Source organism: Pyxicephalus adspersus, chromosome 4 (assembly GCF_032062135.1).
Source record: "Pyxicephalus adspersus chromosome 4, UCB_Pads_2.0, whole genome shotgun sequence".
Classification (NCBI taxonomy): Eukaryota; Metazoa; Chordata; class Amphibia; order Anura; family Pyxicephalidae; genus Pyxicephalus; species Pyxicephalus adspersus.
In genome coordinates this window covers 100,297,374-100,313,640 of record NC_092861.1, presented here as the reverse complement: position 1 = coordinate 100,313,640, position 16,267 = coordinate 100,297,374, and the positions used below count along the sequence as shown (strand labels likewise).

The window sequence follows — 16,267 nt, the reverse complement described above, 5'->3', positions numbered from 1 at the left end:
CCTTGCACTGCACATGCATGAGATTGAGCATTTTTTTTTTTTACATTATGAGAAAGCCTCTGAAGATGCATGTGCAGAAGCCCACAGCCTCTTGGTAAATGTGACACAAATATCCCAGGAGGCTGAAGATTTCCCCCTCAGTTTTTACCACAAAGACGTAGGGGAGAGGTTCACCCCCAAAAAAATTGAAAAACACTATCACACAAATGTCAATCTTTGTGCTGCAAAGTTATGTTTGTTTGTTTGACCAGTGGGACTAGTAGGCATGGACCTGCAATTGGAGAGGGTGGGCCTAGGAAGTTTCTTCCCCTTTAAGTGTTGCGCGCACGGTTGGCGACCACTGGTCTAAACTGCAAAAGTAAACACTAAAAAATACATATAAATCCAGTAAATGATTTTAAAGTATCTCCCACATGGGCCTTATCCAATGTTTCAGTTACTCATCTTGAACCTTCAACCAGATCAAGAAACTGATTTTGCATCTTTTACAACTGACAGTGACAAATATACAGATACTGACCATCTTGTCAGTGAAAAGCAGATTTATAGTTTCCATGAAAATGCTGGTAGGTTTGTCAATCTTGGTTAAGATTCCTCACTGATAATATTGTAGAATGTATTCTTATTTAGTTATCAATAGGATTAGCTAGAAAAAGTTGGGGGGATTAGTTTCCAACCAGCAATGGAGTATAGTTTTCTTGGCTACTGTTGCAAGTAATAGAGCTAACCGTTTCACTCGCCCATTCAGGGGAGTATGGGACATAATTTAGCAGTTTATTACAGATATAGCGATTAATCAGAAACGATTAATACACGGACATTCCCGCAGATTATGAAAAAAAGTTCGGCAGGGGCTCCACATTAATCCACGGGTATTACTATCAGAGAGTACCATAAAATGTGCCCAAATGGGGGAAATTAAATTCTTTTGAAAAGACAAAAAAACATCTCCCTGTGCTTGGTCGCAGATATCCCTTTTCAGGACAACCTATACATTTGTAAGATCTTTACTATCAGCAGACTGGGGAAGTGTTTCTGCCATTTCACCATTACCCATGTTCATAGTCAAATAATCTAAATCAGTTTGTAAGAAATCAGAAGGTTTGGAGATGGGTTTAGAAGAAAAGGGAGGGGACAATAGCATTTTATCTAAGGGGTTAAATTGATCATGTGGGGTTAAAGTTCTGGCTATTTTTGAAGCCCAGACTCACGTTAGTGTTCCCAGTAGTTTATGTCACAAGTATCCAATAACCCCTATTAGTGTCAATGTTCTACCTCCCCCCTATACTTTGTTCCAACTTTCTAATGCCTGCCCAGTTAGTATGTCCAATTTTTCCATTCTATGTATTATGCCCCAACTGTCAAGTGCTGTGTATTTTCATTCAACTTCCTAGTGTTTTAAGTTTTAAGAGAGTGTAATGCCTTGAAGTAGTGTAATAGTGTGATCAATGTGGTGTAACAAGTGAGGCTTAGTTCACATTAGCAGTAAAAAACTGTTAATAAATACTGTTCCCGAGTGACTACTTGTAACGGCAGTGGTTCTTGGCGTGAGGGGAAATGCAGCAAATGCTACCTTACTACCAGTATGAATTCATCCCAACTTCAGATGTGTCCCATGCTGGCTCAGCTTCCCTCTTTTTTCTGATGCCAACTGTAATGTCCAGCGCAGAATTGCACTGCACATGCATTTGATTGATCACTTTTTACATTATGAGGAAGCCTCTGAAGATGCATGTGAAGAAGGAGAAGCCCACAGCCTCTTGGTATATGTGACACAAAAATACCAGAAGGCTGCAGATTTCCCCCTCAGTTTTTACCAGGAGAGGAGAGGAGGTCCTGCCCAAAAAAAAACAAATGTTTCCATTATATAAATGGGAAAAATCACGCTTTTATATGTTAAAAATGTGGTGATGCTTTAATAGCATCATGCATGTGATAGCAGATGAGAACAGGCAGCCAGTGCCCCCCTCTCATCACTGCCCATATTCTATAATATGGCAAAGTTTTATGGCCACTAGGCCATTTATGGGGTGGGCAAAGGCACACTAGGTCGGGCCCGCCCTAATGGCTCCACCCACCACCAGGGAACATCATTGGTCAATTGGAAAGTTCAATTTCATTAGTTGTAGAACAGTCTATATGTTGACCTAAAATTGCTGCTTCAGAAACAAAATAGATGTAAGTGTACAGGAAGAGTACAATAGCTGAATTGACAATTTGGAAAGTAACAAAAAAAATAATTGCAATTTGTATGGGCCAATACTAAGTTTCAATTTTCAAAGCTTTTGGTGTGTGCAACAAAAAAAATTTGCATTGCAGAGGAGAGGGATTTACCTTCAGGGAGCTTTCCCTATTTGCCGCGGCAGCAGAAGTATTAACGCCGGCCGTGGTAAATAGGGCAGCAACTGCAAGTGGGCAGCACCGGAGCTCCAGCAGCTTCGATAGTCCCTAACGGCCCCCTGGCTGAACCGGCCACGGGTTGCCGGTCGGTATTAAGCCGGATTGGCCAGGGGGCGTTAGGCCGGAACGAACTACAGGCTAGGCCGTATCTGGCCTAAGGGGCGGAGTTTGCCGACCCCTGCTTTAAGGACTCCTAGAGAGCCTAATAAAAGGTATGATATGCAGAAGTGTGTATAAACAAAGTTTGACCAACGTATCCAGTACAGCTGACAGCATTGTAACTGGTGATTTTAAAATGCTTATTTTTTTTAAGCAGATGATACAGCAAATTATTCCAATGTTTTTTTTAAAGCAACTTTCAGCAGAAATAAAGTTTATTCAGAGTTAAACATAACCCTTAAGGTGGCCATATACTATAAGACTTTTGTCATAAATAAGACCTTGGATTTGATAAAAAGGAATGTGCTGGGAAGCTATTAATAATAGGGAATTATCAATCAGTATTTAACCTATATAGCAAAAAAATATTGCTCAGGAATTCCAATCTTTATTCAGCCCACATTTGTCTAGAAGCACTTCTCCACAATCACGCTTCCCACCATTAACCGGGGTCAGTTGGTAGTGTAAATGCCAAGAAATGCGCTCATTGACTTGAGTTTATTAGAGAGCCCTTCCAGCTGTATGTCAGCTCAATACTGGGTATACAGCTTTAATTAGGTAAACGATCAATATCATGTACATGGGCAATTTATGAAGTTTAATTCATTAAAAACCACCAAGACTTTACTGGTTACTGGCTACAAAATGGCTTCTGTACCCCTGTCATGATAAGAATAGCAACTGAATGCATTCATGTAACTAAGCAGAAGGACCTTCTATGATTTTAGAGTTGAACTAAAACTTACCATTAAAAATTGGTGACCAAGCAGGTTGTTTAATAAATAAACGCCTGTGTGCATATGCAGGAGTTACATCATCACCGTCTAGCCAACCAAGATGGCTGAAGTTCTCAATCCAGGAAGAGGACCAAGTAAAGATGCCAAAAAACCAGCAAGAAGAGGCGAGTTAAGGAAAAAATTGTTTAGTCTGTTTTTTTTTTTTTTTTGCAAAACAGACAGCCTGTGCCTTCTGCAATAAAGAAACTGTCTGAATACAATTTATTTTTGCAAGGTTTACTTTGGCTTAAAAGGTAACATTTCTTTTTTTTTAAATAAAAAAATACAGTACATTGATAAACTTTATGTAAAATATATGATTTATAAAACTATATATACACATGGCCATATTTCTGCAAATCTAAATAAGCACTTTTCTGGAATTTTACTTTTTCAAAAAAAAAATGTGTGCAAGAAAAGTACAATGCTTTATACTAAAAAATGCTTCATACTAAATTCCCAATTATATTATAATATAATTATATTTATATTATATGGCCAACAAAAATACAGTACAGTATACTTTCACTATGAAGCAAACCAATGCTAGGGGTTGTCTTTGATGACCATAGGTTGACAGATGGTCCACACACCAGTTAACTTTTCTAAAGGTGCAATGCCACGCTATACAGATCCTGGAGACATTGATGTGGTAGTAAAGTCCATTGTCAAAGCACTGGAACAGTGTGTAAAAACCCAAACGATAGAGCATAATCCACCATCAATTTCTATATTTGGTTCTTACTAATAATATATAAAACATTCTTTATATAACACATACTAATATCATATAAAACATTTCAAAAAAATAACCACACAAAGATACATTTTTACTAGAACATAATACAATACTCTACAAAAGGATGTATGCCCCAAATAGCCACCACTGAAAATGAAGCATATTGTCAGCCAAAAAATCTTTCCAGGGACAGCGAAAATATTTCAAGCCTGAACATAAAAATCCGGGACAACACCAACACTGGTATCTATGTAGATTAATGTTTTGAGGCAGACAGGACATCAAGAAATAAAACTTAGCAGCCTTATAAAATATGTTGCTCGCAACCCAGCGATCTGCGAAGAAGCGATTATATCTGTAAATTCCACGCTGCTGAAACTTTATACAATAATCTCAGGCCAAACACACAAACTCACCATAGTTGACCTATTGATGCTAGAACGGTAGACGCTAGAACAGAGCTGTTTAAAGGGTTAACGGACGGGCGGAGCTACCCCATGACGCAAAACGTGCAGAGGATTCTGGGGAATTTTCCTATCTGCGGCTGCGTGTTTCTGATGGCTGTGAAGGATTGGTAGCGGCTAGTTCCAATCCACTAGAAGTACCTGGAAGTGACGTTGTGCAGAGAACAGGAGGCGGGCGGGGTTTGACGGATCAAACTTGAAGCCCGGGATGCTGCCTTTGAAAGACAGAAAAAATAGATTATCAGTCTCCGCGCACAGCAAAAAAAAAAAAAGTATTATAAACTGTCAGGGTAATTCTGGGGTGTCCTACTCTTATTGTAGGGCGCACTGGTAGTTATGTAGGAGGATATAAGGAAAACAGGTGATGGTGATGATGGGGGTTCAGAAAGGGAATGTTAGGTAATTGGAATGCATTGGTATTATTGCAGAACGAAATGGTGGTGAAGTAAGTGTTAGACAGGTGATGGGAAGAACTGGTATTATTGCAGGGGATATGAAAAGATAAGGGAAAGTGGGGACAGGTGTTTTGTATACTGGTGGTATTGCAGGGTAATATGGGGTGCACTCCTATTGTTGTGAGGTAATATGGTGGTACAGGAGGAGGTGAGACAGGTGATGCTGTTCAATTCTTTAGTTCTGAGGTAATATGGGGGTGCAGGAGAGGCAGAGAAAGGTGATGTGCACACCTATTGTTATGATGTGATATGTGGGTACATGAGGGGGGGAGGCAGGTGATGGGTGCCCCACTATTGTTAGGTAATATGGGGGGACAAGAGGAGGTAAGACAGGTGATGGGGTGCATTTCTATTGTTGTGAGGTAATATGGGATACAGGAGGGGTGAGACAGGTGATGGGGAGCACTCCTGTTGTTGTGAGGTGATATGGGGTTACAGTAGGGGGTTAGACAGGTGATGGGGTGCATTCCTATTGTTATGAAGTGATATAGGGGAACATGAGGGGGGAGACAGGTGACGGGTGCCCTCCTATTGTTGTGAGGTAATATGGGGGTACAAGAGGAGGTGAGACGGGTGATGGGCTGCACTCATGTTGTTGTGAGGTGATATGGGTTTACAGGAGGGGGGAAGACAAGTGATAGGGTGCACTCCCATTTTTCTGTGATATGGGGGTACAGAAGGGGGAGATACAGGTGATGCAGCGCACTCCAATTGTGAGGTGATATAGGGGTACAGAGGGGGTGAGACAGGTGACGGGGTGTACTTCTATTGTTGTGAGGTAATATTGGGGTACATAAGGGAGTGAGACAGGTTGATGTGGAACACTACTATTGTGAGGTAATAAGGGGTACAGGAGGGGGTTATGGAGGTGGTGGGATGCACTCCAATTGTTGTGAGGTAATATGGGGGTATAGGAGGAGGTGAGACAGGTGATGGGATGCATTCCTTTTGTTAGGTAATATGGGGGTATAGGAGGAGGTGAGACAGGTGATGGGGTGCATTCCTATTGAAGAATGTGGGGGGGGGGGACAGAACGCTCCACAGAATGTGGGGGGGACAGAACGCTCCACAGAATGTGGGGGAGGACAAGGCACTCCACTGAATGTGGGGGGGGCGGCAACGCGCTCCACAGAATGTGGGGGGGGGGCAACGTGCTCCACAGAATGTGGGGGGCGGCAACACGCTCCACGGGGGCGGGGGGGCGGCAACGCGTTCCTTAGAAGGTAATGATAATGCTGGATTTTTGTGGTGATGGACCCGATCTGTATCTATGACATCATCATAAACCAATCATAGAAGACCGCACACTGAAAAACTGGTTGGAGAGCCTGGGCAGGCATGAGCAGTGAGGGAGGCATATGGGTGGAGAAGGTCAGGAGTGGAAGGCATGGCAATTTGCCATACACAAGGTGGCCTCTACCATACATATAATAAATGTTTAATTTTTAATTGCTGCAAACTGACATAGCACCACTAAGAGATCTGCTTTAAATGGATTCCAGATTCTAACTAAGCCTCGCATAACCCCGTACAAATACTAGGCCATGGGAAAGAGGCTCAGGTGGCGGGGTAAAGATCCCTTTCTTCAATAGTGACCTGCCTAATCATACAAACTTAAATGCCTGGTTTAGTGGAGAGTGGAGATACCCATGTATGCATACCAGAAGCAGTGGAAGTTATTAATATTATTATTATTAAACAGGGTTTATATAGCGCCAACATATTACGCAGCGCTGTAATAAAAATGTCATGTGTGTACAAATAGATTTGCAGGCATTGCCAAGTGGTGTCTTAGAAGCAACATATAGTTTCTCTGTGGGGTTTACCATACAACCACTTCTACTGGCTTCAATAGAATGATTTGCAACTGGGTTGCAATGCATAGTTCTCCCCAGAGGGTTTTAGCTGGTTGCTCCACCCGGCTGCTGAGCACACAAGTCAGCCTTCATGTGAATGAGACACAGGCAACCCCCTCTCTCCCATCTAATAGAACTTTCTATTTAAAAAAAAAAAAAAAAAAAAAAGCTGCTTGTAAAATGTATCCACTGCTAGAGCTGTGTATGAAGTCTGCATGTTGTTCTGCATCCTCACTGCTCTTTGCGTACAAACCTCCATATCTCCTAAACTGTATGTTTCGGGGGGCACAGGGGACCCTCATAGATACTAGCTACTACAATTTCAGCCCCCCAGCTTTAAAGAATTTCAAGATATGGGGTCAGAAATGTAGAAAGTTATGAAAATTGAACTTTAAGGTTGCTGTTTCAGAGGAAAGTGTGCCTTGGAGTCCTAAATTGAAAATGCAAATTGGGGACCCTGGCGCCACTAACATAGCAAGGAGCATTGGGGTGGGTCCCTAAATCTATACCTACCTGTCACAAATCTAGACCTATGAAACTACTGTCTGCTTCTCTTCTTTGAACCCCAATTTCTCTGAGGTAGGGGGTACAAAACTGAAAATTTAGGTGCAAGAGGAGGACACATTCTCCCCTTACAATCTCATTACTACAGCATCATTAGAACATAAAACACTGCCCATCAAAATGGGTTTCCCTGTCCTGTTACCGATGGGGAGGTGTAAAAAACCAAAAATATAGGTACAAATGGGAACATCTGTGGTTAACCTCCCCTAAAACTTCATCACTATGGCATCATTAGAACATAAACTCTGCCCACTAAAATTTATTGGGGTTCAGGTACTGGAAGGTTACAGTCATGTGTAACAAGGAAGTGCATTTTAAAGGACAGGTTTTTTTTTTTAATGTTGTAATGATGCCATGTTGATGAAAGGTGATAGCCACAAGTGTCTCCCACTTCCACCTTACCTCCATATTTTTGTTTCCCTGCACCTCCTAATTCTAGAGAAATTGGGGTTTGAGGTAGAGATGCAGACAGATATGTGTAGTATTTACATTTTATAAAGGTTTAGCCACAAGTGTCCCCCACTTGCACCTACAGTTTGTTTCCTATGCCTCCACATGTACCTTAAAAATTTCATTACAACCAATGGTTTAGGAGATATGAAGGTTTGAACACAGCGAGTTGTTAGGCTGCAGAATATGACAAGCAGCATTTACACACACACCTACCTCCCACACTGTGCTGCCGATAACATCATTACACACTGTGGATAAACTTCACAGACAGTTTTTTTTTTTTTTTTTATAGAATATGGACAGGGATGAGACTTTCTCTGTCATATAATAGAAAAATTTGTTTTTTTGTTTTTACGTTTTTTTGGGGAGGATCTCTTCCCTTCAGTCTTTGCTTCCATTTTGGTAAAGAGCGAAGGGGAAATCCGGAGCCTCCTGGGATATCTGTGTCACATATCCCAAGAGGCTCTGCACTGCTCCTTCCGTGTAAGCATCTTCAGAGGCTTTCTTATAATGTAAAAAAAAAGTGTTCAATCACGTGCATGCACAGTGCAAGGCAGCACTGGACGTACAAGTGAGCATTAGAGAAAAGGTGGAAGCTGAGCCAGCATGAGTCTGCTGAACACATTTTGTAAAAACATCAAGTGAAAAAAAAAATGTTTTCACAAAAGTTCACATTAATTAAATATACCCTCAGGAACACATCTGAAGTGAGGCTGACTTCACACTGGCAGTAAGGTTATATTTGTCCATTCCTCATGCCAGGAACCACTGCTGCCTAAAAAACTACTAGCTCTGAAAAAGCCAGGCACTTACCGCCTGTTACCAATCCTAGGTGCCTAGCACTTACCACCTGTTACCAATCCTAGGTGCCTAGCACTTACCACCTGTTACCAATCCTAGGTGCCTAGCACTTACCACCTGTTACCAATCCTAGGTGCCTAGCAGTTGCCAGAAGTCACTCAGAAGGGGTAAATGTTTTTTGCTGCTAATTTGAACTAAGCCTAACTTGTTACACCACATTCATTATACATCTACACTACTACAAAGGAATACACTCTTAAAACTTAGAACACTAGTCACAATACACAGCATAGGACAGTTGCGGCAAAATACATAGAATGGAAAAATTGGATATACTAACAGGGCAGACATTACAAAGTTGGAACAAAGTGTATGGAGAAGGTAGAACACTGAAACAATAGGAGGTTACTGGATACCCATGGCATAAACAACTGGGAGAACTAAATTTGCCATGTTTTGCCAAACCCCCTTTTGACCAGTCGGCTATAGCTTCCTACCACCCGGCTGAAAAAAATTTCTGGGGAGAATACTGCAATGCATTCCATACTCAAGTCAATTGAATCAGTTTTATAATGTCCCATGAGGTTGGGGTGCCGTAAGCACAGGACAAATGCAACCACTGTGGTTGCCCATCCCAAACTGACTTAAGCACTGACATACATGTTACAGTCAATCTACACAATCTCCTCTTTATCCAAAAAACACATATGTAATGCAAAGGGCAGCCAAACTAAATAAAAATTTATCGGGTATTTTTGATAGGTCCACCCATTGATGTGGACTTTTTAATATATATATATTTTGATATATAGGAAGGAATCATGAAGTATACTTTATACAGGGCTTTTGCCTCATACCTTCAAAATACGTTTTTATCTACACCTTTTTGTTTTTCTAGGATCAGGCTTGTGACCAACTGGCCATTGTTCACCATTTTTTAAATATCTGGAAAGTTGACTGCATTGTGAAGAGTGATTGTCCTGTAAATATTAAGTTTTTTTTGTGTAACTATAACCAAAGTATAAATAAGAAACAATAACGACAATGACCAACTTATAAATAAGAAACAGTGGCTAATAAACTGGGGCATGAGAGGAGATAGCCTGTATATCAGAGCCATCCATTGTTTGGGGCCATCAATGACTCTGGATTCCTAAGAAATCACTGTTTACTGTTTACTTTCAATTACCTTTTTGTAATTGTTAACTTTTTATAAATAGCTGCAAGGCAACAAGCTGGACCTGTGGTAGCCGAAAACGATCTACAAGCAAATCCGTGGAAAGGACTCTATGGAACCTGTTCTGGGTAGGAAAGTATAAACAAGTATAAAATATTCAAAGTATAAATAAGAAACAACAATGACCAACCTATAAATAGGAAACAATGGCTAATAAACTGGGGCATGAGAGCAGATACCCTATATAACAGAGCCATGCATTGTTCAGGGCCATCAATGACTCTGGATTCCTGAAAGATCACTGTTTACTTTTAATTACCTTTCTGTAATTGTTCACTTTGTATAAATACCTCCACCTTTTCTGAATAAATCAGAACAATAACCACCTTTGGTTGTTCTCACACACGTCTGTAAAAACTCCATCTATAGCAAGAAGTCTGTTCTTTCAAGAGGGAAATACGTTCATCTTCAACACTATGTAGTTATATCTGACAAGTGTTCCATCAAGGTGCTCGTCCAGTTCGACAAAGACTTCGGCCGAGCTTCGGGGGCAAGAGTCAACTGCAGGAAGTCAGATGCCATGCTCTTCGGGAATTGGTACCTGCCTTCCTCTGCGACCATCCCTTTTAACATCAAGCCAGACTTTATCAAGATCCTTGGCGTCTGGTTCGAGAAGGAAGGAGCAGCCCTGAAGTCTTGGGAAGAAAGCCTGTTGAAAATGCATCAGAAGTTCGGTCTCTGGAGCCTCAGAGACCTCACCATCGAAGGGAAGACACTGGTACTCCGCAGCGAGATCGTCCCTGTGTTGCAGTACCTCGCCCAATCCTGGCCCCCACGTACCAACACCTGCAAGTCCATCACGAGGGTGACATTCCACTTCATCACTTTGTCAAGAAAGCGACAATGTTCAAATAACATCAGAAGGGCGGCGAAGGAGTTCCAGACATTGCAACGATGCTGAGAGTCTTCTTTGCCTGCAACACCGTGAGAATGACGTTGGTGGATCGATCTTCAACTTCTGCAGGAAATTCCATGTCACGTTTCTTCCTCTTCCCACTATGGAGGAGCCTGGGATGGGACAAGTGGGACAGCTCCATGCTGTACAGCTGGGACACCCCTTGGTTCTACTTGGACACCTTCAAGTTCATCAAGGAGAACGAAGATGATCTACAAGCAAATCCGTGGAAAGGACTCTGGAACCTGTTCCGGGTAGGAACGCGGTCACCTGCGAGGAGATCTGGACGAACATCGGATCCAAGAGACTTACTAACAGGCACAGGGATTTGGCCTGGATGGCGGTTCAAGGGGGACTACCCCTGAGGACTTTCATGCACGCCAGGAACTTATATAGGTACAGACACTGCCCTTTCTGCGTTATCGAAGAGGAGACAGCTTTACATGTCTTCTGGTAATGCCCCTACGCACATACCGTGTTGAAGACACTGGAACAGGAACTAAGCCAATTCGTCTCGAGAATGTCCATCACATACTGCACTATGTTGTATGGTCTGTTCCACGGCAAATACACCGAAGAAGAAGTCGAAGGAGCTTGGAGGATTTTGAACTGTGTTAAGAATGCTATTTGGTGCGCCAGGAAGCGCCTTATCCACCGGAAGGAAAGGATGTCTATCGAGGACTGCCACAGACTGGCCCTCAGTCTGCTCAGAGACTCATGGATTTTCCAAAAGAGGAAAAAGACGTCTGAGACTTGTTTTCGATGCTGTGATTAATAAAATTATTATTCAATCAAAAGACTATGTAGTTATATCTAAAGCTGATTGTACAGTGACATTTTCTTTCGTATGGTGAGCTTTAGTCATTACGTGACCATTTTGAATGAGTTTACAAAGGTATTCAGCTCTGTATGTAGTTAAGATATTATGCAAGGAGAGTAAGCAGTAGCTAACCAATGTGATTTTAATGTTATTTAATATAGATTAGGGGATTTTGTTTGCTTGTCTGCTTGTTATTTGCTACAAACATGAGTTGGGATAGGGAACTCGGTGGCACTTTCCATGGCACTGTGATGGGATTCAGTGCTTGTCATTTCAGACTAATATATACCCAGATACTATGAGCAAGTACTGTATGTTCTATAGTTATATTGAATTAAAGATTCATATGTTCTGATTTAATTACCTTTTTTTCTTCATTTTACAGCTATAATTGGACAGCATTGGGATTCTGATTTTGTTTCCTCCCAAGTATCACCAAGAATGTTTAGCGTTTAAAGCTATGGTTCCACAGGGCAGATCAGTATTTTTTGTATTTTATTCTTTTAATAAAGCAGATCTACATACATTGAATAATATTTAAAATGTATGTGCATTTTTACACATAATAATGTACTATAAGATTAACAACATTGCATAGTCCATGAGTATCATTAGGTCCCTGTACTGAATGTTATTTACTCTTGATATAGATGAGTGGGCTATTTGACCTGACCTCTAAGGAATAATGAGGTCCTTGTACTGGTTGGAAGTTAACCTTCCCATATATGAGTGAGCTATTTTATATCCTTATACTAGACCTGACTTCTAGGGGGCATGAAAAGGTCCTTGTACTGGATGGGAAATAGCCAGCCCACTTATATATGGGAAATTTCCTATCTAGATACCAGACCTGATCACTTAGGAATAATGAGGTCCTTGTACTGGATGGGAATTAGCCTGCTCTCATATGAGTGGACTATTTTCTATCCCTATACAGGACCTGACCGCTAGGGGGCATGAAAAGGTCCTTGTACTAGATGGAAAATAGCCTGGTCATTTATGAGCGAGCTATATTCTATCCCTATTTTATCCCTATCACCTATGGGCGACAAGACAGGTCTGCAATGGGAGAGTGGGCGGGCTGTGTCCAGGGAGTGGGTGGGGTTATGTCTTGGCGCCCACTTACCTCATGCGTTCAGTCCATATTCCATAGTAGAGAGGAAAAAGCTGTTCTTTTTGTGGTGAATTGAATTGAAGGATTGAAAGTAAGTTTGCACTGCTTTTTGCAACTACAATACAATCTGTTATACGGCCTTCTTTGTTTTTCGATCGGTGACATCTGTGCTTGTTGAATGTGTAGTGTTTGTTGAGAAAAAAAAAATCATTGTATTTAAATACAGGTACAGAAGTGTATGCAAACAAAAAAAAAAAACAAAAGTAAATTTAGGAACAATGTTTTAAAATATAGATTTGTGATGCAGTCTCCTACCATCAAGGCTTTGCTTGGTATTTCTAAAAATCTAAATCCTTCACAGCACAGGTTTGCCCAGGACTAGACAGTTTTACAGGCTATGGCTCCAGTCTTCTATCATCATATTTCCAGTAATCTGAACATGCAGGAAGCCTAATAATCTGAATGCATTCCCTAATGCACCCAAAAAAGGTCCATTCAGCATTTTCGGCACTTGTAAAGGTCTGTGAAGATTCATTCTGTATGGCACCCAATGCGCTTGTGATACTGCGCAGCACTATGAAAGCTAATGCACTGCTGCTCACTTCAATACTCATTCACTTCAATGCAATACATGCATAAGCTTGTATTGTGCTACACGGTACCACAAGTGCATTGGTGCTTTTCAGAAAAAATCAAAACCAAGCTTAAATCAGAGGAATAGAGTGTCACTATTCAAGTTTCCCATGATTTTGGTATTTCTTTGAGTTTTCAAAGCAGAAGAATTGCATTAATTGTGATTTTTTTTTTACACAGAAAACAGTGCATGTGAGTAGAGCTCCCTTATCAATACAGATGCAGCACTTGAGGAATATACTTGTGCAGTGCTCAACCCAGAAATTTTTTTTAAGCTGGGTGGGATGAAATTTTAGGCGGGTGGCAGTCCCTGTGTTGTGACCCAACTCATCAGTGACCACCCAAAAGCAGCCGGGTGGTTACTGAAAAGCGCTGGGTGGTGCACCCGGCTAAAAGGGGCTGGGGAGAACACTGCTTGTGTATGGAGCTGGCAGCAGGAAATCAGGCTTTTTCATTAAAACAGTGGATTGAAGTACAATACAAGATTTCTTTGTATTGTCTTTTGAGTCCAATACAAATACATCCTAATATATTATATATAGTAATATATTGTATTATATTATATATGCTACTGTACATTTTTATTACGGGTTTTGGTATTTTTATGCACTCTTGTTTTAACAGTTTTTTTGTTTAAAGTTTATTATTAAATTTATTAAATATTAGACATAATTTGGTGAGTTATGCCTAAGAGTTGTATTATATTCATGTACATATTTTAGGTTATTCTTACTTCATACGACTTCTTTTGCACCTATACTTACTATAAAGGTAAAGGAGAGCACAGGGGGCACCTGGTGGGGGTGTGTGATCAGGGGTACAGTGGGAGCAGCGATCTGAGGGGTACAGGAGAGCATATGGGAGGTGCGACCTGAGGGCACAGGAGGGTTCCTTGTGGGGGGGATGCAATCTATGGGTACAGGGGGGCACCTGGTGGGGAGGTGTGAGGGGGTACAGTAGATCGCCTGGTAAGGGGATGTGATCTGAGGAGTACACATGAGGGGTGTGATCTGGGGGCACAGGAGGGCATCTGGTGGGAGGGGGCGTGATTTGGGGTACAGTAGATTGCCTGGTTGGAGGTGGTGTGCAATCTGGGGATACAGTAGGGCACCTGGTAAGTGCAATGCAATTTTTGGGTACATGGGGGCACCTGGTGGGATCGGGGTGATTGGGGGTACAGTAGTTAACATGGTGGGGGGAGTTGCAATCTGAGGGGTACAGGAGAGCACATGGGGGTGCGATTTGGGGGTACAGAAGGGCACCTAGTAGGTGAAATGCAATCTATGGGCACAGGGGGGGCACCTGGTGGTGGGGTGTGATCAGGGATACAGTAGATCGCCTGGTGGGTTGGGATGTGATCAGAGGGGTACAGGAGACCACATGGTGTGTCGTGATCTGGGAGCACAGGAGGTACCTGGTGGGAGGGAGTAAGCAATCTGGGAATACAGGAGGGCACCTGGTTAATGGGATGGCTAGAGGGGGCATTTGGTGGAGGTGTGTGATTGGGGGTACAGAAGATTGCCTGGTGGGTGAGGATGCGATCTGGGGGCACAGGGAGCGCACTTAGTGGGAGATAGTGTGCAATCTGGGGAAACAGGACAGAACCTGGTGGGGTGCAATCTATGGGTACAGGCGGGGCACCTGGTGGGGGGTGTATGATTGGGGTACAGTAGATCACCTGGTGGGTGAGGATGCGATTTGAGGTGTACAGGAGAGCACATGAGGGGTGAGTATAGTGAGTGAGTGTAGGGGTGAGATGTCCGCAGCCAGTTTTAAAGGGACTGGTGCTGCCGACATCTCGCCCTTAAATGGGTCATCACTGACTTTTAACACATTTAACCCATTTAAGGGCGAGATGTCGGCAGCACCAGCCCCTTTTAGACTGGCTGCGGACATCTCGCCCCTACACTATACTCATCAACGTTAAAAGTAAGTAACCTATCTCCCTATCATTGCATTCCATGTCACTATTATGTTCAACCAGGCTAGACCTTTGTACAATTATTTATTGGGCCAACATATTTGTTTTCCCTTTCCCCCTTTTTTCTCTTTGGAATTTAGTTAGGAGTTTAATCACCCACTACACACCAACGACTGAATAAGTAATCTTAACCCTATTTTTAGAAACCTGATAACCTAATATTAACGAATATGTATAGCTTATCTATACCATCTTCTCTCCTATTAGCTGCATGCAGACAGCTCCACATTTATTACCTACACGTTATTTAAATTGAAAACCTATCCAATGTGTTGTGGATTAACAAGAACATATATAACACTCATATGATGATAGACATACTGTTTATACAGTGTTTTTTTTATATTCAAAATGGAAGGTCATAGACCTGGGACTTAAAAGGCATTAGGGCATTATGCCTTTAAAGACCAGGTCTATGACCTTCCATTTTGTGTATTTTTTTCTGTTATGTTAATTGGTATGTAGCATTTTGTAGGAATAGGGAATGATCCTTAACTATATATGATATTTTTTTTATATATCACTATAGCTCCAAACCACCCACCTACTGACTCCCAAATTTGCTGTTCTCTTATACATACTCCTTACAGTACGTAAAAAATGAATCACATAATATGTCAATACTTAGATATACTGTACTGGCTTTGCCCTGACTAAGTGTATTATTCATCCCTCCTATTTTCAAGAAACAACACATTTTTCCTTTTCTACATACCTTTTTAGTATGATATCTAAAATAATAAACAACCAATTAACAACGGTGCATTCCTTACTACTTGATATATACAGTATATGATCATACGTCCTTTTTAACAGCAGTACAATACACCTGTAAGTAACATATTTCCCTTATTACCTAATTTCACAATTTTTTAATAGGCCAAATTTATCTAACTACTATATGTATCATCATTTGTAGA

General features: G+C 41.5%; 1 protein-coding gene across 3 annotated transcripts in view; it reads right to left on the bottom strand.

The window, feature by feature from the left end:
* SLC30A6 (solute carrier family 30 member 6) overlaps positions 1-4,644 on the bottom strand; it is a 29,256-nt gene extending 24,612 nt beyond the window's left edge. Inside the window, exons 1-2 of one of the 3 annotated variants that reach the window (XM_072409150.1) lie at positions 4,491-4,561; positions 3,306-3,400 (exon numbers count right to left, since the gene is read on the bottom strand). In XM_072409150.1, coding sequence (XP_072265251.1) covers positions 3,306-3,359 — 54 coding nt within the window. In that variant the 5' untranslated portion in view covers positions 3,360-3,400; positions 4,491-4,561. Of the gene's footprint in view, positions 1-3,305; positions 3,401-4,490 lie in introns of all 3 variants that reach the window. The other 2 variants (XM_072409148.1, XM_072409149.1) reach the window with 2 other exon arrangements.
* Between the last annotated feature and the right edge of the window lie 11,623 nt (positions 4,645-16,267).